This window comes from Ammodytes marinus (assembly GCF_949987685.1).
Source record: "Ammodytes marinus genome assembly, chromosome: 13".
Classification (NCBI taxonomy): domain Eukaryota; kingdom Metazoa; phylum Chordata; class Actinopteri; order Uranoscopiformes; family Ammodytidae; genus Ammodytes; species Ammodytes marinus.
Window position 1 is genome coordinate 13,504,457 of NC_137217.1, and position 24,028 is coordinate 13,528,484.

The 24,028-nt window shown below is 39.6% G+C and overlaps 1 protein-coding gene across 2 annotated transcripts in view; it reads left to right on the top strand.

Moving 5' to 3' along the window:
- Window positions 1-3,888: 3,888 nt before the first annotated feature.
- LOC307259141 (lysophosphatidylcholine acyltransferase 1) overlaps window positions 3,889-24,028 on the top strand; it is a 28,681-nt gene continuing 8,541 nt past the window's right edge. The window contains exons 1-3 of one of the 2 annotated variants that reach the window (XM_080038879.1): window positions 3,889-4,299; window positions 15,711-15,850; window positions 17,238-17,452. In XM_080038879.1, coding sequence (XP_079895005.1) covers window positions 4,177-4,299; window positions 15,711-15,850; window positions 17,238-17,452 — 478 coding nt within the window. In that variant the 5' untranslated portion in view covers window positions 3,889-4,176. The remainder of the gene's footprint in view (window positions 4,300-15,710; window positions 15,851-17,237; window positions 17,453-24,028) is intronic. The other variant, XM_080038880.1, reaches the window with a different exon arrangement.

Sequence of the window (24,028 nt, forward strand, 5' to 3'; positions counted from 1 at the left end):
GCCAAGCAACGTATACACAATTTCACGGAATCTTTCAGCTCCGTGAGAGGTGACACTGCATCAACTCATTGCAATCAGGTGTGTGTGTAGCACTGACTGGCATTAGTTGATGCTGTGTCACTAACCACTCTCACGGAGCCGAAAAGAGTCCGGTGCCCTCACACTTTCAACACACGGACATGCACTATATTGCTTCTTGATCATTTGAATCTCGCACGCCTGGCACGAGCTAGAAAACAGCTTCACGACAGCTGGCGTCGTAAAAATACTACCGCTTTTGTCCAAAGGGGACGCCAATGTGCCATTTTACTCATAGTGGCTTTAACCTTCCTCCTGTGTTAACTTTCTGTTACCATCCATGGTGTTAGCGGGTTGATGAAATCAGCTGTAAAAACACTACAAACAAGTATCTATTATACAATTTGTTTCTCATCTCTTGGTTACCTTGTTAGGCTTCCTTATCCATGAAAATAATGTGTTTAATATTTTTGGTGTAGGCGGCTGGGCCTTTTCTTTGTCAGTAGACCTATGCCAGGGCAGCTGTGGCTACTCTCGTAGTTTACCACCACCGGTATGACTGTGTGTGAACGAATTGAACCAGGAACCCTGTAAAGCGCTTTGAGTGCCTAGGCAATAAAGCGCTATATAAAACCTATCAATTATTATTATTATTATTATGCGCTAGCCTGGCTCCGCCCGCCTACCTACTTCCGCTCAATTTTCATTTCACTTCAGTAGTCAAATGAAATGAAGTACGATGGTCTGGTTGGACCAGGCTACCTATGCGCCTCAATTTCAATAAAAAAAAATTGTAAAATTAACCTTAAGAGAATCATATAAATAAATATTTGTTTTTTGTGTTACCTGATTATTAATGAGGGGTATGAGAACACATTTCTTGTTTTATTTATTTTTTCATGTTAATATTATTGACTTTTTTAACATCTATGGTGTTACTGGTCAATTACGACCCATAAATATTTATTTCAGAAAAGAGCAAAAAAACTTTTTTCAGCATTATACAAACACACAATGAAAACCAGAACAAGTCACAACACAAAATATAGATTTGTAAGGTCAAATAAACAACAACCAATCAACAAATCAAACCATCGAAATCAATTACTTGTTCCAAAACTAGTAAAAGAAAACAGAGTAAAAGTCTCTGTGTGCACGTGTATGTGTATGTGTACATATGTGTACAGATGTGTGACAAAAAGCAACACTTTTAGTGTTCTTTGCAGAGATATATCTTGCAGGTGAAGAACTATACGTTTATCTGTCTGTCCTTAGTGCTTTGGCAGACCTGACACCTCTTATTTTTTAGAATCAGGTGGCCATTTTCACCAAAAACATGATCCAGAACTTGGCTCACTGTATATCTCCTCATTTTTGAATACTGCAAATAGGAGATGTGCAGTCTGCAAGTCACCAACTCTATACTGAATTGACCTCACATGTCTGGATATGCCCGTCTGTTTGTTTAGCTTTTATGCAGGTATAAGGGCAAAACAAGTCAAAATGAGAACCCCCCCAGAGCTCACATGATTGAGAGAGGAGCTGACTGTCATTGTGTTGGCTGACAGCGCACTTATGATTTCAGTTTTGGCTCTAGTTATTGTTTTTTAAATCTTATTTTATAACCGGGTTGAAAACGACCCTAACACCACCAGTGTTATAATTTCCACCAGAGCATTTTATAATTGAGTGAATTCTTTTTAATTTTTTTAAGTTGAAATAGAGGTTCCTGACAAAGTCAAGAAATCTTGATGCAATAAAAAAATGTAAGTGGTTCTTTTATGCATTTGAAAACCAAAACGGGTCGGTGGCGACCCTAACACGAGAGGAAGGTTAAATGTCACATGACAGTATGATCCGAGCATGGCATGAACCACATGTTAACTAGGCCTACATTCATTTTATATTATGAATATGAACACATTGGAAGTGTTTATTTTATTTAACCTTCCTCCTGTGTTAACTTCCTGCTACCATCCATGGTGTTAGCGGGTCGGTTTCGACCCGTGTCTGAAATCAGCTGTAAAAAACACTAAAAACAATTATCTATCATCCTTTTTGTTTCTCATCTCTTGGTTACCTTGTTAGGCTTCCTTATCCATGGAAATATTGTTTTTAATATTTTTGGTGTAGGAGACTGGGCCTTTTTTTTGTCAGTATGCGCCTCAATTTCAGTTTAAAAAATGGTAAAATTAACCTTAAGAGAATCATATATATAAATATTTGGTTGTTGTGTTACCTGATTATTACTGAGGGGTATGAGAACACATTTCTTAACAAAATTTGTTTTATTTATTTTTTCATATTAATATTATTGACCTTTTTAACATCTATGGTGTTACCGGTCAATTACGACCCATATATATTTATTTCAGAAAAGAGCAAAAAAACTTTTATTTCAGCATTATACAAACACACAATGAAAACCAGAACAAGTCACAACACAAAATATAGATTTGTAAGGTCAAATAAACAACAACCAATCAACAAATCAAACTAATCGAAATCAATTACTAGCTCCAAAACTAGTAAAAAGAAAGAAAAAGAAAAGTCTCTGTGTGCATGTGTATGTGTGTGAGTACAGATGTGTGACAAAAAGCAACACTTTTAGTGTTCTTTGCAGAGATATTTCTTGCAGGTAAAGCACAATCCGTTTATCTTTCTGTCCTTAGTGCTTCGGCAGACCTGACACCTCTTATTTATTGAATCAGGTGGCCATTTTCACCAAAAACATGATCCAGAACTTGGCTCACTGTATATCTCCTCATTTTTGAATACTGCAAATAGGAGATGTGCACTCTGCAAGTCACCAACTCTATACTGAATTGACCTCACATGCCTGGATATGCCCTTCTGTTTGTTTCGCTTTTATGCAGGTTTAAGGGCAAAAAAAGTCAAAATGAGAACCTCCCCAGAGCTCACATGATTGGGAGAGGAGCTGACTGTCATTGTGTTGGCTGACAGTGCACTTAAGATTTCAGTTTTGGCTCTAGTTATTGTTTTTTACATCTTATTCTATAACCGGGTCGAAAACGACCCTAACACCACCAGTGTTATAATTTCCACCAGAGCATTTTATAATTAAGTGAAACATTTTTTATTGTTTTTATTTTGTTGAAATTGAGGTTCCTGACAAAGTCAAGAAATTTTGAAGCAATAAACAAAATGTAAGTGGTTCTTTTATGCATTTGAAAACCAAAACGGGTCGGTGGCGACCCTAACACGAGATGTATTCAGTCTTTATATTGACTGGGGCTCAGAAGACACTAGGGTCGTTCTCTACTTTTGCATTGAAAGAAACATATAATTTAGACATTTTGGAAGAATAAACGATGGCGTGTTAATTTTTATTCTATATTGGGGTCAAGATGACTAGGATGATCTCAACATATGAATATGATACAAACTATTTTTTCTTATATATGTATTTCTGTATATCCATCGAATACAATATGCAACTTCAATGTAACTAAAATGAAAATAATATATTTTTTTTATTACTCAGATCAGATGTCCATGTAAGCTTAAAATAGGTTGGTAGGATGAGGGTTAATTTATAGCAAGCTGTGTTTGTTGTGGTGAAAATGTGGGTGAAAAACTAAATGAATTTGACCTAGGCTATTTCACACACTTTATTGTATTGGTTTTCCTAATCCCATTTTGTTCCTGAGTTGCATATGTTTGCTCTGGCCACTTGAAAAAGTACTGGGCCTACTGCAAATATATGCTGTCACATTGCAATTACGATGTTGTGAAGTGTTTTGAATGCAGCATCACATCGCGCTGGATGTGAATTCTGTCGTGCGCATGCGCCAGGTCAGAGGAGGGGAATCGTAGCTCCCTCCGTTAGCATTCAGAGCTAGCGGACTGGTCGATGAGCACGGTGTCGAGGAAGGCGCCCTGCGCACTGTAGGCATAGAGATATCGGCCACTTCGGATATCTCTAGTTAATCCTTGAGCTAACCATTATCCCTCCATGCTGTGCGGGGGGGAAAAGATAACGGTAATAACCCCGCATTGCCACATCAATTAGCCACCGTGCAGGAGAGATAAGGCGAACTGCGTCTACATATCAGGAATAATTTGTTATTGTTTTGTTTTTTGAATATTACCAATATAGCTGCGACCTCGACTAACGTTAGCCTACTTCTCGTAAGAATGAGGTTACCAAATTACCGACATTGTGTGGTGGAAGGAGATGGAAAGAAGATGGACCAAGCTCCTCCGTTCAGAAACCCTTTCGTGCACATCCTGAAATTCACCCCTCTGGAAAAGGCAAAGGTAAAAAAAATAATCACGTTTGTTTGCAAATGGTTACTCTTGTACACGCTTTAACTCTCGTTTACGTAGGACATTAACACCTTCGTGCGACACGGTAGAGAGGCTGTCAGCATCATTTAACTTAGCAGTTTTTTTCCCATCGCATGTAGTCAGCTGAGCTAATTTTAGCCAGTCAGCTAACAGTAGCTACATACATGTTGCTCTTTTCCTTCAGTCTCGTTGGTTGACCGCCTTTGCCTTAATGGTACTTTTCAGGGGATGCGAGGCTTTTTTTGTTGCATTATGCACATGGTCGTTGAGCTGCAGCAACGGCTTTTTGTGGCACACGTGAATTATACACAACATGGAAATCTGCCCACCTCGACCAGGAATCCACTAAAAATCCACATAAATTGAAATAGAGCTCTTTGAGCATGGCCGCCTGTGAAGGATAGGCCTAGCTTGTTGCTCTTCTAACAGTTATCACAGCCATGAGGATGGGATTATGTTGTTAGGTAGCTTTTTTGTTGTTGTTGCACGAATGCATGTTTTTTTTGGGAACATGTATTGTGCCATTAATTTGTTTAAAACAGTGACGTTTCCTCTTGCTACGTTTTTGCCTTTTTTCTTTTTTTTTCTTGCTCTGTTGGTTATCACGGTGCATCCCCATCAACCATCAGACAACACGTGGATGTAGAGGGTCGGAAATAGAAAGGTTTATTTTTTCTCATGTGAAACTTACACACACTGTCTATGCTCTGTGAAAGTAGCATAGACAGTGTGAAAGTATGCAAGTTCAGGTGTCTGTTTTACGATTATTTGGTTACCTGATTAAATGTTTAAACATGTTGCATCATGGATCAGATGTGCAGCCCCAACTATTAGTCATTGCTGTTGATAAATCCTTAGAGCTTTCAGGCTTCTTTGCAAAATGTGTTAACTTGCATGCTGAATCATAGCTTGAAGACATTACTAGATAGACAGTTCAACAGTCTTCTTTATCTGACTGATGTTGCTGATGAGGAAGGCAAAAGTGTGCACTTTGTAAACATGGCAACATACGTCACATAATGCTCAATTTGAAGGAAACTTCCACTCTTCAAAATTTGATAAATTTCCAGGCACATTTGTAGTTCACCTCATATGATGGCTCTGAATGCCTTGACTAGACTGGACGTTTGCATTCTAAGCCATACATTTGCAATAGTCAGGCATTTTTGTTTTGTGTCCCTGTTAAACTTCTCATGTTTGTAGTTAATTCCCACTAGGATTGAAGACCGACAAAAGGAGAATTAGAACTGCTGGTGGCATGGGTTCAGACATTAGTTCAGAGTTTGTTTTGGATGGACTCTTCTTTCCCAAAGATCTAATATAAACAATTGCATGTTTGATTTGTTGGGAAAACTGGGTTTGTTTTCTCTTTTGCAAAGCTTTCAATTTTGAATTTGGCAGCTGCTTTTCAAAGTTGCACTGTGATTGACCCCCAGCCGTGTGTATAGCTTGAGTCATTTCAAATAAGTACAAATCAGATAGCACAATACTTTCTTGTATGCTACAGTCTGTCAACATGTTTACAATTAGATTTGTGCATAGGTTACACTGTAGAGTATTTGTAAACAGTGTGGACTTGGGATACAGCCGTGTGGTGTTCTCAGTAGCATAGTTCAGTCTACTGGGAGCACCTGAGTTTTATGAATGGCGCTCCTCTGGCATAGCAGGCACATGAGGGTATCTTGTTGCCCTAGCCAGGTTCACACACGTCTTTCTTTCTGCCTGTTTTGGCAGTTACATTACATTTTTAGATTGCAACATGTATTTTTGCTCCTTTACATTAAATAAGTACATTTTAGGCTAGGACACTGTGGGTCATAAAGTGATGGAATTGCATTTCCACTTTTTCTGATGAAACTGAGTACAACTGATTTCAGCATGTTGCACTGCACTTGCTTTTGCATCAACCCAAACATGAAAGATGGCAATCTGAGTTGAGACTCTTAAAACTATAGTGGATAACTTTTTCATATAATAAGTGTTGGTTACATTCAAGCCATTGCCAAGCAAATTGACACAAAGTTGATTAAGCCTATGAGCTCCACATCTCTGTATTTCTCAGTATGGCAGAATGCAAACTGGTGTCCCCCCACCCCCCTGACACTGGCGCTGGAGTTCAGAAAAATCTCAAGAAGCGACCCAAGAAATGTTTCAGTTGTTGATTCAACTGCTAAGAAAAACACATACAGCAAAAGGCATACAGTTTTTTTCCCATCAAGGGAAGCTTACCTCATGTAAATGCGCTGACCGTGTTGTTGTAAATACTCAGAATTCCTCATGGGGCAACAGACGTTATGCACTATAGCTCGAAGATTAGAGCTAAAAGTGATAGTTGTGTCAACTGGTTGATCAGCTGACAAAAAGATTAACCCATATTATTCTTTTATGGATTATGGAGTTAAATAGAAAAGCGATTCTTGTATGGGCTATAAAGCATGGGATGATATGGAAAATGTGATGTCACAAAAAATCATGGCAAAAGTAATTGCGATTCACAACATTAGTAATCATCATAACTCTTCAAATGGCTCTACACCATACTGGAATCACCTTATCTTACATTTTGTTAAGAAACATGGCACAATGCCAGAGTCAGTACACCACACAAGAGAAACTGGATCATTCTCACTTCTTTGATTGTGCACTCGTGACCTTTAAGGCCAGGACACACCGGCCCGATAATCGCCGTCGGAGAGTCTGGAGGGGGCGGGGACACGAATCTGTTTGGTGTGTGATGTCGGTCGTCGTAGATGTCGTCGGGCTTCTTTTGAGCCAATTGAACATGTTCAATCGGCGGCGGGGAGTCTTTCAGTTGGAGCAATTTGATTGGTGGAGGGCTAGCGAATCAGTGAAGCCCGGAAGTGAGCTAGCCATTGTTTTTAATGCGTTTGTTTGTTTGTTTCGTTCAGCAAGTACTCGCATGCATCAACCCTTGTTGACTGCTCGACACCATGCTCGACACTCTGCTAAAAATGGTGCTCTTTATGGTCCATAATAGGACTGGGCGATATGACGATATCATATCGTGGACGATATGAAAGTGTCTACCGGGAGAGACTTGGCCATACCGTTTATATCGCGGAGAAAAAAAGTTAATGTGGCGGGAGCATCTGGAGCGGGAGGCAGCTGTCCCTCCGAGTCCCTACAGTTACACTGCAGTTACACCGCCGCGCCACACGGGGGCTCTGCAGCAGAGTTCTCTACCCTCAACAAGGCAAGACAAGTTTATTTATATAGCACAATTCAGACACAAGGCCACTCAAAGTGCTTTACAGGGGCAAGATTAGAATACATAAAACACATTATAAAACATTTAAAAGCAAATAAAAGAAGCAAATAAAAAATAAAAATTGCAGGTTAAAATGGAAACACATTATAAAACATTTAAAAGCGAATAAAAGAATCGAATAAAATTAAAATTGCAGGTTAAAATGGAAACAAAAAAGTCTTCAGACTCGATTTAAAAGAACTGAGAGTTGCAGCAGACCTCAAGTTTTCTGGGAGTTTGTCAACAGAAGAAGCCTCATCTGTTGCTCTAGCTGTCTAGCTCTGGTGTGCCATGACAGTTAACAAACCAACTCCGTGTCACGGTGGCAGAGCAGATGGTTTTAACGGTCAAAAATGTCATCGGGCAAAGGAAACTTGCTTGCTGCAAAATTCAAGTCTTTCATTATTTTGATATAGGCTACTATCAATTGGAAAATGTAGGCTCTTTGGTTGATGTTGTAATTTTTATTTTGCACTGACTGACTAAAGCCAGACTGGTGTGGTATTTTGCACCAGTTTTTCTTTTGAATGGAAATTTAAGTTCCAAGCAAAAGATGAAAATAATCTAATGTGATTAAAGTTCAGTACGGTTATTGTAATCCATTGAATTTTAAGGAAAAATACTATATCGTGATATATATCCATATCGTGATATAAAATTACCTTTATCGTGATATAAGATTTGGTCCATATCGCCCAGCCCTAGTCCATAAATATAAATACATTTCCATCTATGTTTATGGTCTAGAGAGCGTTCCCATCATTTCCGGCTTCCGTATTTTTTTGGGCCACAATGCAGATTAGCGCCACCTGCTGTTATGGAGACATTACGTCCCACGCAAGCGCAGAGCATACGGAAAGTCAGCAGTCGGCTCGGTGTGTTCTTGGCACTTTTTTGGCCGCAACGGGCAGACTGGAGCTGCCTGAATCGGCAGACTCCATTTCCGGGTAGTCGGACCGGTGTGTCCTGGCCTTTAGTTGCTAAATAGCTGGTTGCTGTGGAGAAAATCTGGCATCGGTAATACAGTGGATACATCTCACTGACAGCCACATTAGTCAGTTACCAGAAACACCTTGAAATAACTGTGAAGACATGCAGATACTCATTAGTAGGTTACACCTGTAATTCACTAGCCTGACCTTTCACTCCCTGTAAAGATGCTCTTGCAGTTTTTGCACCTTGTTGAGCTAATTCATTGATCTACGGTGTTGATTGTCATAGACCTAATGTGAGAACAAATTGCTGTTTTTGTATTGTTTTTTAAATTGTATACCAATTTCGGTTTATCTGCAAACCTTCCAGTCCTCATCTTTGTGTCAGAGGGCAATCTGATAATGTCAAAGTTGATTTAATTCCCATCTTAACTTTCACCAACTTAATTTACATTCCTAGTGTGACTCATCGGGGAACCCCACAAAGGCCTAAATCCGTTTTGATCCGGCCAAAGCAGCAATATGTCAATAGCTTATTCACAGGATAATCCTGTGAAAATGCAACAGCAATGGGAAATTCCTCTCTAGACTTGTCATTCATATTAATTCGACAGAATAATACGTTTGCTCAAAGAATAGGCCCAGGGTCAAAAAAAGGCTCAATGATGACTCCCAGTATGGTGTCCATAAAATGTTAAATATTTAATGAACATTACATTTTTTAGTCAGTGTCTCAATTTGCAGTTCTGCCTGTCATTGAGACTTGAGGATTTAGTTAATGTGAATCCTAAAAGTTTCCTCTATGAACCTGTCCTGTATGTTCTGCTGTATTATTAGTTTATCCTAAAAGTCTATCAAACTCATATGTTTACTATGTTTTATCTTCTCACCGGTACTAGACGTACGTGCGTGCGTGTGAGAGAGGGTGTAACCTCCCGATGCTGCCACCTTCATCAGTTTGCAGACTGCCTTGTGTAGCCTACCTCTTCAGATTCCCTAGCATTGGGTTTAAATCCTAAATATTGCCCAATAGGAGTGTTTGCTTTTCACCTTGAAGCCAAATCCTCCACCATTGTTGTCCAGTTGGTAAACTCTCGTCTCGTTACTGGAGTGCTCTGTGCGGAGCAGACACTTTCAGTTTAATTATTTTCTAAGTACCCGTATTATAACTAAGAATTGATCAATAGTAGCCTAGCCTAGGAATTTGTTCTTTATTAAACCGGTGATGATATCGGTGTGAGCCTCACCACCGAGTAACACCGTTAACACCTACTCCGTTGCAACCCTACTGCCAGCTAACAGTGGAGTTACTGACATTAAACACTGCCCACAAAATATGATCATTCTATGCAAATACACAGTTGATTTAGAAAACCACAGTTTTTTTTCTGCCACAGTGTGAGACCTTAAATATGTATCATAAACTGATAATTTTTTAAAGTATATGTTTTGAATATGTAGACAGAACAACCTTTCCAATGAGTTTGAAAAACCCTGACCTTAAACACCGGTTCAACATCTGCATTTTGAAGACAAGGAGTTACCACTAAAAAGTTTACATTTCAAACTCTGTCAGTTTGATTTTTTTAAGTGTATTCACACAGCTTCCTGTTTCAGTTTCGATTTAGTCAAGAAAAGTCTATAAACCCAGATAGAAATCATACATTTCTGCCATCGGAAGAACATTTAGACCTTTTTAGATGTGATCAGTTTAAAATAAATACAGAAAAAAAACTCTTGTTGCTTTGGCAATGCATAGATACATAAAGACAGGTGCATGTGTTCCCACACACACGGGTTCTACTCGCCTTATCTTTTAGGGCTGTGTTAAAAAATTGATATTGCGATATATCGTGATATTTAGTTTCGCATTATTTTTATTATTTAAAAAAAAAATGTATGTTTTTTTTTTGGCCTGATCCTCTAGGATACTGGCTATTGACGTTTTATTAATTTTGTTAATAGGAATACTTAAGATTCACTGTGTTCTCATACATGTGTTCCTTGTATTCAGTGGCAATAAGGCATACTTGTTGTGCATGCATATTCACCTTATTTACAGATGTTCAGACACGCAAAAGCACACTGATGCGTTTTCATTTTCAGTGTGTCCTGTCCAGTTAGTGCAAGAGTGAACTGCATTTGTTATTTTGATATTATGGCAGCTGCCAGTTGCAGCAGTGTTTCATCATTTGTCAAAACCAAAACAATATGCAATGTGTATCGTGATACGTATCATATCGCAAAGTCATTGACGATACCAGTCCTATTATCTTTGGTTTTGTAGTAGGGGTTAAACATACAGACTGGTTTCAACTAGGGGTGTACACGTGTAACCGTTTAGTAAATCATAACCGTTTAGGAAAAATCAATAAACGAAAACCGTTTAAAAAAAAAAATCAAATTTCAAATTTTCTTTTTTTCAAAGTTTTTAAATAAAGACACACATTTATTGATTTTACATCACTAGTAGGCCTAAACTAATTGGGAATGATAAAAGCTAGTCTGCCGAATCGGTCTGTCCCTCGGCGAGTGTGTGAGTGTGTGTATCGGCGCACACACACACACACACACACACGGGGAGTCGCCGTGCCGGTGCTCGACTCACAGCCACGGAAGAGTGATGAAAGATAACCTAAAGATTAAAGTTACTCGGTTGACGTGAACTAAGCTCGTAAGTAGCCCGAACTTTATAACACCTGTTCAACCTGCATGAACGTAGACATGTAGAAAGCGATAGGCTATATTAATCAGGAAATGAATGAAGCGCGATAATGACGGCGCACATGTCAGGCGAACGTGTGTGTGTGTTTGTGTTTGTGCCATGGACCTATTATAAGAGGTGTGTAAACGAGCGTAGTTCATTTCAACTGTGTGTTTACAGGCGAACGAACGCGTATGTATGTGTGTGTGTGTGTGCGCGCGCCTACAGGACGGCGGGCGCGCGAAGACAATGACGTCACGGTTAACCGTGTACACGAAAAAAATTCCGTCGTGTACACGGTTAGACATTTTTGTAAACGTTCACACCCCTAGTTTCAACTGTCTTCATCATTGTAGAGATGATAAGACTGTTGACATCTGGTATACAATGGACTGCAATTGTTTGTTTGCATGTTGTTAATATCTACACATTGCTAAACATATGTGCCTTTTGTTGCGAATACCCTGTGATATAGTATTGTTACAATGTAGGCCCTTGGTTAGCAGCTACAATATCATTTCTAAATGCCTTTGGTCCAGATGAATGTTAATTTGGTTTTCACTTTTGAGAATAGGCCTTATTGCACAAGTTTCAATATGTCTTTTTTGTAGAATGTCTGAGAATTTGTTCTTAACTCCTCTGCTTTTGTAGCATTGCCTTTATTTTAATTGAAAGTGACATTCATACATTCTCATGCTTTGGGTCTGAATAAATCTTTCAACAAATGCATTACACAGTGGCTCTAGACTAGAGCATTCCCTTCAAATGACCCTTTTATTGTAGGGAAACACTTCTTACTCAGTTGTTTTGTTCTTGTGTAAAACTGTATACTTCACATTTGAATGTAAGGAGAACTATGTGTGGCCGGCAGACACATCATTTATTCATTTATCTTAAAGCTCCCATATTGTGCAAAATGCACTTTTCCGATGTTTTTGAACATAATTATGGGTCTACGGTGTGCCTACAGACTACCAAAGTATAAAAAAAAAAAAAGCTCTCTCCTTTTCTCACTCTCCCCTTTTCTGAAACCCTCCACCTCTCCACCCAATATACTTCTGTCAGAATTCTCCCCGTTTCTGACGTCAAAAACTGGAAAGCCAGAAGCTTCCACTGTGCAGTCCACCCCCCTATTTCTTATTGGTCCACGGCCCTGAGATCCTCTCGAAAAATATTCCTTCACCCCCATGTTGTTTGCTTGTTGCTAAGCGACTAGATGCCTGTAGTACGGCAAAACATGATGAATGTTGCATAAGCCACTAATTTATCTTAACCACAGCAGCCTCGTTTTTAATAACACAACGGATAGGAAGCTACTTGTGCTTTTTTTCAAACAGTGAAACTGAAATAAATGTTTTTATTGGTATTTTTGCCTGACTGGTGTATAAAAAAAAAATACACCACAGCTGACACCGTAATGTTCAGACTTCAGAATTTGCATCAGAGCGCTGATCATAAAAATTAGACGCTTTATTTAAACGAAGTCCATGCTTAGGTGCTGGTTGTAACTTTTCGTCTGTAGACTGAAACTAACGGAGGGGGTGCGTCTCACTGTATATTTGCTCTTGTCGCGCAGATATTTTGCCGACATGGCACAATATATTCAGGCTCGAGAAATGCAATCAGAAAGCGGAAGCCTTTCCCCTCAACAACGTTAACGTGCAGGAATCCCCGACTATCATTTTACCCGTAAAGCCACAGAGCTTTTCTGCGCGGCGGCTCACACCGGCAAGTTCTCACAGTGAATGACACCGTTACCCACCGCCATCACAGTGTCTCACTCACACCATGTTTCACCGAGTGAAACGCTGCTTCAATCGCGCAAGGCTTTTGTGTTTCGGTGTAACATCCTGGACGAGCGTTTTAACTTTATGCTGAATAAACAATTCCACTGGAATCGCTGAAAGCGACAGTGTTCGGGCGGGGGCGGGGCGGAGGGCAGGTGGAGACAGAAGGGTGCGCTGCATTTACTACACATGACCCGGCGTGCAGCACAATAACCGTTTTATTACGATTATCTTGTTTTCATGATCGAGGGAAGCCAAAATTGTAACCGAAATCGAAATTCAATTAATCGCTCAGCCCTACTATTTAGTATAAATGTGCAAAAAAAATTGAAATTGGTTCATCCTAGCCTGAGAAAAGGCAGAAAGAGTGTTTTATGGTCTCACTGTCTAACCCTACATTTTCCTTACTGTGACATCACAGTAAGGCCTAGGATTAACAGGACAGCTGGACCAAGGGAAGACTGAGGGGAAAAAAAACCTCATTCATTATATTATAATAGTGATTTTATAATGATAGAACGTCTGTTCCGTATGGGTGAAGTATTCCTTTAACTGTCAAGCGATGACCAATGCCTCTGCTATTGGTTGCAGGAACTGTCAAGTGTATATTAATCCAATGTATTACAACACACCTGCTGCTGCTGTAAATAGGCTATAGCATTAATGCTGTTCAATTAGGCTACCCGATAATTCGGTCGAGCCCTAATAAGTATGCTGCAGAAAACGATGAGACCAGCGGCATTGAGAGAGAGAGAGAGAGAGAGAGAGAGTTAGTGTTGCAAGATTCAGCTCAAAATATTTGGGTCGTTTGGTGTGTGTATGGCCAGGGTTTTTCCTGGCTCAGAATGGGCCTTTGGGGGGTCAGTACGCGGACCGACTTTTGGGGTCGCGACTGTGTGCAACAGTAAAGGCAAAACGTTTGTGTATTTTAAGAGGGGTGTGGGGTTGGGAGAGGGGAGTTTCTGTACAGATAAAGAGCATTTCAGTCAGCCTGTCAATCACTGTGTTACCATGGAGCTCACTGACGCTTATGAAATCACAATAAACAACCGGTAGATATGAAGTCAAAATAATAATGATGACTAGCTATTTAATAATATAATTGATCAAAACCATGGAAATTGCAAGAAGGTAGGGCTGCTCGATTATGAAAAAATCATAATCATGATTATTTTGATTGACATTGTGTAATCACGATTATTAAAGACAGTTAATCATAGATTTAAGAACATCATGCATTTATTTAACTTTAATTTTTTAGTTTCTAAACCTACAATGACTACAAATGAGACATGTTTTATGCAAACAAAAATAATTTGAAGAACTGTAACAGCACTTAAATAAACATTGGTCAGACCAATTTTTTTTTAGGCCTACAACAATCTGTTTTAAAAGTTAAATCTCAAAATGTGTCTCAGGACTGTTTTGAGCACTTTTCCAGTAGCCTACTGTGAAGTCAGACACCTCTAGCCCATTTATTGAGATCTACATGTAGAGATGTCCCTCTGCTAACTGTTGCTGATGTTTGTGTTGACCTGCAAAACTGGTAGTAGGCTACTATTAGCAGAGCTAAAGTTAGCAACTTTGCTACTAGATTCACATTGGGTGCATTTCAAAAACGCGGATATTTTCGCTACTTTTCAGACGATTGGGGTCTACTTATTTACTCGTTGGCTTTTGGATTTTCTGTCTAGCGTGTGTAGTTCTCCTCTATTTTTCTGACTGTGTGTGTGTGTGTGTGTCGGCGGTGTAGCCCCGAGGAGTGTAGTGATGCAACCTGCAAAAGGAGTGTAGTGATGCAACCTGCAAAGCAGCAGACACTACTACGCGCACATTAGATAAATAACATAAGCGTTTATTTAATGATTAGCATCAGTTCTATATGAAAATAAACCGTAGATAGATGACTTGTATTTGCCGCTGTAAAAAATTAAATAAAACATATTATTTAAGAAAAATGTTTTTCAATCATTTCAGCTGAGACTCCTGATTGCCCGTTCGGGCAAGCGGGTTGTCTAGTTACTGGCCCGCCGAGGCGTTTTACTTGCCCCGGGCCATCAGGCAATCCTTATTGTTGAGCCCTGTGCACCTTTTACATTTGAATGATCTGAATTGAGGATACTCTGGACAATAACCCGGAGTATCTGGTATCCCTGATGTGAGGGTGCAGAGTAGTCTTCATGCTGCCCACTTGTGGTCGCTATCAAGACAAATATTGACAGAAGATAAGTGCTGCTATCGGGAGTCATAAAAAGCTGTAAAGTAAATATTCGACGTTCGGACAAAAACAATGTAGTGCCATGTTATGTCAGTGTTTCTCAATCCTCTATTGACTTGTCCTGCATTTTCCAGATCGCTCCCTGTTCCAACCAAGCTGATTAAAATCATTTAACTCGTTCTAAAGTTTTGAAGCTGTTAGCGGTTAGCATTCCGCAGTTCAAACACTCAGTCAGCTTTATTATCATTACATGTCAGAAGTGAAACTGTGTGCATAATGAATTGCTTTTCAAAGGATTTTTTATCTTTTATTTTGTGATTTCTGTGAAGTAAATTTAAAAGTTTGAGTAAGGCGGCTTTAATTCTGCATATATTCCAGTTTAACTGTGCCTGCTATTGTGTCAAGGTGACTGACAAACTGTGTGTTGTTGGATATGTTTCTTTAACTCTTTCTCTTTCTCAATCTCTTACAGATTGCATTAATGACAGTCACGCTGTTCCCCATCCGTCTACTAATAGCTGCATTCATGATGCTGCTGGCTTGGCCTTTTGCCTTCCTGGCCTCAGTAGGGCGCTCAGAGACCACCATTGAATCCCAGTGCCTCTGGAGGAGGTGGGTGATTTGCTTTCGTTTGCGTATTTTTGTACAAATTGGAATGCTATTCGCTTGCAATCAACCAGCATGTATTCAGCATGAATAAGAATTCACATTGCTCAAGTTTTTGACTTCATACAGTAACACTTCGTTGTGGGATGTTTTTTTGCTCTGTTTGTTTAATGTGGTCCATTATTAATGTCGTGTTTTAATAGGAGACTTGAATCTTGACAACGTTGCTTGTTATTTAATATGCCGGTAGGTTGGTGAAAGAAGTCAAGAGAAAATAGATTTTCTTTTTTAACTAAGTGAAAGTCACATAGGGAAAAACTTCAGTTTGGTCAAATACAATAAAAAAACATACTGGACGTCACATAGTTTCCATATTGCGTGTCATAATGCTACACTCGTCAGGTGTTCATAGTGAAAACAAAGCTCCCCGCCAGTCTACTAGAGCAGTGTTCCTCAAGCGTCTCCTAGCCACTCCTGTACCCGCTCCTAGTCCCTGCTCCAACAGCTGATTCTAAGGTTGGCTTGTTATCAAACAGCTTCAGGACTTCATAAGGAGTTGATGATTTGAATCAGCTGTTTGAGCAGGATGGCAGGTGCCTTTTTATAATTTCTCTCATTTTGTTTCCAATTGACTGGTATTGTTACATTTGTAGTAAAAATAAATAATTTAAGGCATTTTTGTGGTACATTGAAAATAACAAATATTGGCCTGATGGAGATTATATCACACAACAAAATCATTTAAAATAAGACTAGACCATTCTAAAACGGCATAGCCATCTGTTCAAAAAAATAAAAAACATTACAATAATCAAACTAATCGAATTGTTGCCTGAAAATAAAATCGCAGATTTTAAGAATCGTGAGACCCCTACAATTAACAATATGACCTAAATCACTCAACAACAAAGAGTAAAGTAAGTTGTTATTTTTTCTTTAAAACTTTCATATGGAAGTGAGTGACTAATGTTAGATCTATTTTACTGCTTTTGCTTGCAACCCTTATGCCATTTTTAGCAAATCCAAGAACCGGGCCAGGATGTTGATAGGTCTCCAGTGATGACAGTTTTCCCTGGAAAAAGGAACAATTAAGAGGCAGGAAACAGATTCAATGGGGATACACGCTACACCAAAACATACACAGTGGAAAAGTACAGCACTGGGAAACAATCGTGGTATATCTTACCCTTAGATGGTATCATTTTCTTTCTCAACGCCACTCACTGTCCTTATTTATTCTATACAACAAATCATAAATATAATCCTACCCAAGCCTTGTATTCCAACTATGTTTTTTGATGCATCGTTCATATTGTCTATTGTTGGGACATTGTATCCCTATCTGCAGTTGAAATGAACAGTGGTGCTCACACATTCGTGTTCTTATTTTCAGACTGGTGGACTTAATTCTGAAGATCATCATGCGGGTCATGTGGTTTGCGGGAGGTTTCCATTGGATGACTGTGAAAGGGAGGCGGGCCCTGCCTGCAGAAGCACCAATCCTCACGCTGGCACCCCACTCTTCGTACTTTGACGCCATTCCAGTCACGATGACAATGGCATCAATTGTCATGAAGGCCGAGAGCAAGGATATACCTCTCTGGGGCAGTAAGTAGCAAACACTTAAAGGGAATATTTCTGTCACTGTCGCGTCTTTGACTATGACCTATGTTGTGAGGGAGAGGACAGGCTATCTAGGGACTCAAAGCTGATCTGAATCTTGACAGAATTACGCAATCTTATTTGAGGTACTCAATCTCTGTTTAGGCACAACTATTATATGGGCAATATGGCATAAACATAAAATCCCCAATTTGTTCGCACCACATTCGATTCTTAATTTTAACCCATTGATGCCTAATGCTGCGTGACAGACAGGAGATCAGTGTTTCTGTTACTAGAATTATTTCATCAAACTACCCAAGTGTTTGAATAATTGAAACTGAGTCAGGCCTTCTTGGAAGCAGGTGAATTTACTTGCAAACAGCATGCAAGGGTCAAACAACATGTATCACAAATGGGCTTACATGATTGAATACATCGAATGAACAGTGTACAGAGATTATATGCAAGAGAAGGTGGTGTGTGCGCAAACACATACTAGGTTTGGTGTGTCCAGCCCGTTTTGCTGGCGAAAGCAGAAATGTTTTTAATTAGGCAGATAACAGGATATGGGAAATTTAGGGAGTCTTTTCTTACTGTGCACATGAATGCGTCATACCTCTGTATGGGCCAAAATCTTATTAGGCAGTTTCTTCTTCAAGGCTAAAGCAACAACTTGAAGCAAAACACTTTGGTTAGTGGGACAAAGTTCAACAGCCAGAAAGCATGTATTGTGCATTAAAATATTATACAATCATAAAGCAAACTAAATTCTGTTAACATTCCACCCTTTTTATAATATTTAATGCTACTTTCAGGTAACACTTCAAAGCAAAAGGGCAAAGCATATGAGTAAATATATTTCAGTCAAGCAGAATAATATCAAGTACATCAACATCACAGTTGTGAAAATGCAAGTGTGTGTACTGGTGCAACAGTCTATGTACAGTTTCAGAGAGGACAGTTTTTTGCAGAAGCCAGGGAACAGGAACCTAGGTCGTCTTGATGGTCAACAAGTCCCTTTTGTGGCATTTTGACGCAAAGTGTCCTTCATATCACAGTCACTGGGGGAATGGTTATGTAGGATATTACCATAACCGATTCAGATTGTTCCTCAGTGTCCAATTGTCCTTATTGAAGCATGGTCAGCTTCGTCTTCTCCTTGCATCTGAAACAGAATGAATTTGAGCAGTAACATGTTCTCAAAAGAAATGCTCATCATTCTGCCAGGGTTGTTTCTAAAATATCATCCTATCCATTTTGCTTGCTCTAGATGTCACAATTAACGCACAACAACATTTTAGGATAGGTTTGATTTCATTTTTCAGTTCACAATTTTTTTCTGTGTTTGGGCAGCATTCAAGCACACACAGGCAGGCAGGCCCTCCCTTTTCTGAATGGGACTGAATCACACACACACATTCTTGTGCTCTCTCCTTTTCTCCTTTTCACAGAGACTGAGTCTCAGTTAGACACACATGTATTTCATTCATCACATACAGTTTGTGGCAAATAGGTTGCTCTTTCGTCCTTTCTCTCATAACAGCATAACAATTGTATGCACACTTTACTAAAACCTTCTATCTCCCTTCCCCTACATACTTTTTCTTTCTTTATAACATCCATAAACAATCAGTTCCAAACAATCTTTTTCCTCTTACACTTTCAACAACATTCTCTTATCATCTCTTTGGCCACCACCTTTCTCTTTACTGTTCTCGATGGGGGCTTGGATCAAATGTAAAGTCAGATATTTGATCATATGTAAGAGGGGCAGTTGCTTACAAGTAATTTAATTTTTTTTTTTAATGTAAAATCTAATCAATTTACCCAGTAATCTATTTAAACAGGGTGAACACCCCTATTCCCTCCAATTGATTAACAAAATTCACCAATTTAAAACTAGAACACCCTATGTGATGTATTCTAAACAAAACTAATAAGTCTACTCTGCAGATGTAGACTATTGACAAACATAACAAAACAAAACAAATAAACAACCTGTCATAGACTAACTCCCTGGAGCAGTACTATATCCCCAGGCTAAGTAACAACAAGCAGCCAGATATCAATTTGTTTCCACAAAACCTTCCCGAATTACAAAGAACTCTCAGTCCAATGGAACAAACTATATCTGTCAGAATAAAGGGACCACCCTCGACCCCACACTAATGATCATCTAATTACGTACGTGAGACTTTTGTTTTTGACAGTGTAAATTCTCAAACACCAAAGGCTGAGATAGGTTTGTCTCTAGTGCATCTCCCCAAACACTACAGGTTGAGATAGGTTTGTCTCTAGTGCATCTCCCCAAACACTACAGGTTGAAATATTTTTCTCTTTAGTGCATTTTCCCAAACACTACGATCAGTTATTCTCCCTTACGGTAAAACCATGAGAAATACTGCTTCATAAACTAGTTTATCTACCTAATACATAAAACAAAGGAATTCCTAATTCCTGGACAAAACAAAATCAGCTGTTTATATTCACCTGATTTCAAGAAAGCCTCGACTCGCTCAGGCTCTGGATTCCGTCACCCCTCCTCCGTCCAAGTAGAGTCTGCAGACAGCCTCTTTTGTAGCTCTGTTTACTGGAGGTCTTTTGTCGAGAGATCTTGGACTCCCCCGTGCACGGTGCAGGCTCTTCTTGTCCAGAGAAGAAGATGTTGGATCCGGCAACTCGAAGGACCATTTGTTACTAGAATTATTTCATCAAACTACCCAAGTGTTTGAATAATTGAAACTGAGTCAGGCCTTCTTGGAAGCAGGTGAATTTACTTGCAAACAGCATGCAAGGGTCAAACAACATGTATCACAAATGGGCGTACATGATTGAATACATCGAATGAACAGTGTACAGAGATTATATGCAAGAGAAGGTGGTGTGTGCGCAAACACATACTAGGTTTGGTGTGTCCAGCCCGTTTTGCTGGCGAAAGCAGAAATGTTTTTAATTAGGCAGATAACAGGATATGGGAAATTTAGGGAGTCTTTTCTTACTGTGCACATGAATGCGTCATACCTCTGTATGGGCCAAAATCTTATTAGGCAGTTTCTTCTTCAAGGCTAAAGCAACAACTTGAAGCAAAACACTTTGGTTAGTGGGACAAAGTTCAACAGCCAGAAAGCATGTATTGTGCATTAAAATATTATACAATCATAAAGCAAACTAAATTCTGTTAACAGTTTCATTGCGCAGCATTAGGCATCAATGGGTTAATATATATCTTTTTTTCAAACTACAAAAGATAGTGACCAAACAAACATGCAAACATAGCTTAACAAAAACTAACCCATTTTGAATTAGGTTCATCTTGAACAAACAAAGATAAATCCTCCTAAGGGGATAAATGAAGTGCCAACCTAATTTTCATCAAACTTCTTATAAAAAAATAAATAAGTAAAAGGTTCCTCTATCTTAAACCAAGATAAATGAATGAGGTGCAAAACTAGCTGTCACTATTTGTAAAATCAATAAAAGTGCCTCAGTGCCTCTTGGAAAAGAATATATTGCATCCCTGAAGAAAACACTTCCCCTTCAGTGAATGAACCAAACCTTCTCTATTGTAGGCCACTGTCTTTGGCAATATGACACGACACCACCTCTATAATGTGTTTCCACTTGGGCCATTTCTTGTCGTATGGGGTTCTGTGTGAAAATGACGCCATTTAAATGACCTGCTTTGTAATTTGGGTTTTAAAGCTAACGTTATAGTGGTCAAGTGTAGCAGCAGCTTGCATTGAAACGCAACACAAAGTGGTTTGCTCGTTGTCAGAAGCCTCAAACCCGAAACATTTTGACACGGAGGTGAAGGTGCCCTTTTTAGGAACTGAATCATGAACTAAATCCTTCATTTTTCCTGTACACGCTGCCATGTTGATATTTCCCTGCTAGTGGGTGTGTCAGAGACAGAGAGCTATTCGGGGGAGGGGATGGGAGCCCAGAAACAAGGGGCCGAGAGAGCTGCAGGCAACCGTATTTACCCTACTTAAAGAGATTGATATTTCGCGATTTTCTATTTTTAACATCGTCCTAACAAATGTATACGCATTTTGATTTATCGCACATCTTTACTATTATTCAAACCTTTTCAACCACATCTGGGTTCCAGGGAAGATTTAGTTAACATGCACATCCACTGTGTTGTCATGAGGTCTGAGGCATGCAAAACCACACTACAGAATAATTTTGTATTTCGTTGTAAGCTATGGGGTAATGTAGGATAATGTTCACAGTCGTGGTAAACCAGTAAATATGTAAACACACAAACAAGACAAATGACTTGTTGTAGTGGAAGCAGAACTTACCCTGGTGACCTAAGGCCAAATGCAGAGGTTGAGTACACCCCGCTCAGTTGCAGTCGGTAACACCTTACCCTTTCTAGTTGCCAGTTTAGGCACTTGCCCTTTGCTCCTGGCTGTAGAACCAACAGTAAAAGGTTAAGTGTGTGTGTTATTTTAGCCATCCTTTCTCCTCATCCTACTCTGCCTGCCAAGTCTGTAATTAGCCACTTTGTTACCTCCATGCTGAGCAAAGCTTGCAGAGTTACTGCAGTCCTGCTGCTTGTCCTGCAGGATTTTGACCACATTGTTTACACATTGACTCACTGGCAAATTTTCATTATTGTCAACAAGATTATCAACTAAAGTGTCGGTTAAACTTCAGTTTGCCTAGTCCCCTTGGCCTTGCAGTAGGAACCAGGCACCAATTCTTGGCGAAGCAAGTGGAATCCAGAATTAGACCTAATCAGCCACTGTGACGTGTGCAGAGTATCTCTCAGGACACTAGCTAGAGCCCTAATCCCTTCCGGTCCACACACGGCTCACAGTTTAAATCAATGTCTTCTTCTCATGGCATCACTCGCTTATTTCTTAATCTGATTTTTCCCACACTCACTTGAACTTTTGCGTGTCTTTTTCTTTTGATTGTCTGTCTTCCGGCCACAAACCACAACCATGGCTTTGTTACAATGTACAGAAAGAAATGCTCCCAGCAGCCACCAAACCCATGCAAATCTAAACTTAGCACAAGTAAGGACAGCGGCACACAACAGCCTGGCAGATCCTCCTCATGCTGGTCACCACCTTGTTCACACACTGCTGTGGAATGCCATCCCATTCTTCAACCAGGGTTTGTCATAAGTCAGCCACTGGGGTTGTGTTGGTCACTCTGGCACGCCCAAGCTGATCCCACAAGTGTTCAATTAATAATGTCATATGACGATGATGAAGCAAAGTAAACGTTGATATAGTCCCATTGGGGAAACACAGGATGTTCCTGTCTGCCATTACTCTTTAAGTCCAAGTTCCCGGGAAATCGTATACGAGCATAGGGATGATGATTGTTACGTCAAGAATACCAGAGCCGCACTCAGCAGTCGTGCATGGATTGGCCTTCACATCAGCCCAAACAACATTTCCAGAGTCTGCTGCTTCTGCTGTTGTTGTTTATTGCTCTGTCAGTTGGCTTTCTTAAATTGGCCTCCAAATCCCTGACAGGATTGTCAACATGGCCTGTAACTACATTATTTCTAGCCCGGAATTGTAGAGTGAAGCCAGACATTTCTTGCAATTGTGATCCACAATGTGAGACTCAACTGACTAATGCAGCCAGCATTGAGAAACACATGACCAAGTTAAACAAACAAAAACTGAGGCTCTCGTAGTCTTATCAGCGGGTCGGCTGCTATAGTCATTCTAAAATAAAGTCAGTAATGATTGCTCTAAGAAGCAAAACTATAAAATAAAGCTCAATCTCTCTCTCTCTCTCTCTCTCTCTCTGTCTCTAATGTTTTGCCCTTAGCTACAGTAGTTTCAGTAATGTATCCATATAGCAGGCTTTCTATTCAACAGTACACTCATATAAATGTCACATTAACAGGGAATTTTCAGTACGACCACATTTGGAGTGATTAACATCGAGTGCTTTGTTTAAGGCGTTAAAGTGGTAGCAAAGGTAAAGAGGAGCTTTGATTCCCTCCCTAGCTGGCCTTTTCTTAGCCAGTACAGATTGTGTTACAAATGTATCAGATTGTTTTCAATGAATGATGATATTTCCATTCCAAAAACATATGTTGTTTGAGGCAATACAGACATTGACTGTCTTACCAACTTTAAGGCTGAGTCAGCGATTCTGAACAATGCTTGTTATCAACGTCACTTTTTGTCAAAATTATCTACTACCTTTCCGTACTGTTTGTGCACTAAAAATAGATCCAGTGTCAAATCACAACCTGCGCTCTGTAAATGGGCATGTTGCTAGCTACAGTGGGCCCCTTTGCTCACATACACTTTATTTACATACCAGTCTACCAAGGCTGTGTATTAACAGTAAAAAAAAAAAAAAAAGTGCGGACAGATAGCGAATTGTGAGAAGATATTTACTGATTTTGTCAAAGTGATTTTGACAACAAGCATTCTCCAGAATCCCTGACTCCACCTAAAGGTCTGAGTGAGAGTTCCCCCCTCCCAATCCGTTAAACCACTAAATGCAGTGGATATAGATCAGTCGGTGACACTTTTGTTGCTTGGATATAAAAAAAGAAAAACTGCCTCTGTATTCATTAGTATTTTCTCTCCC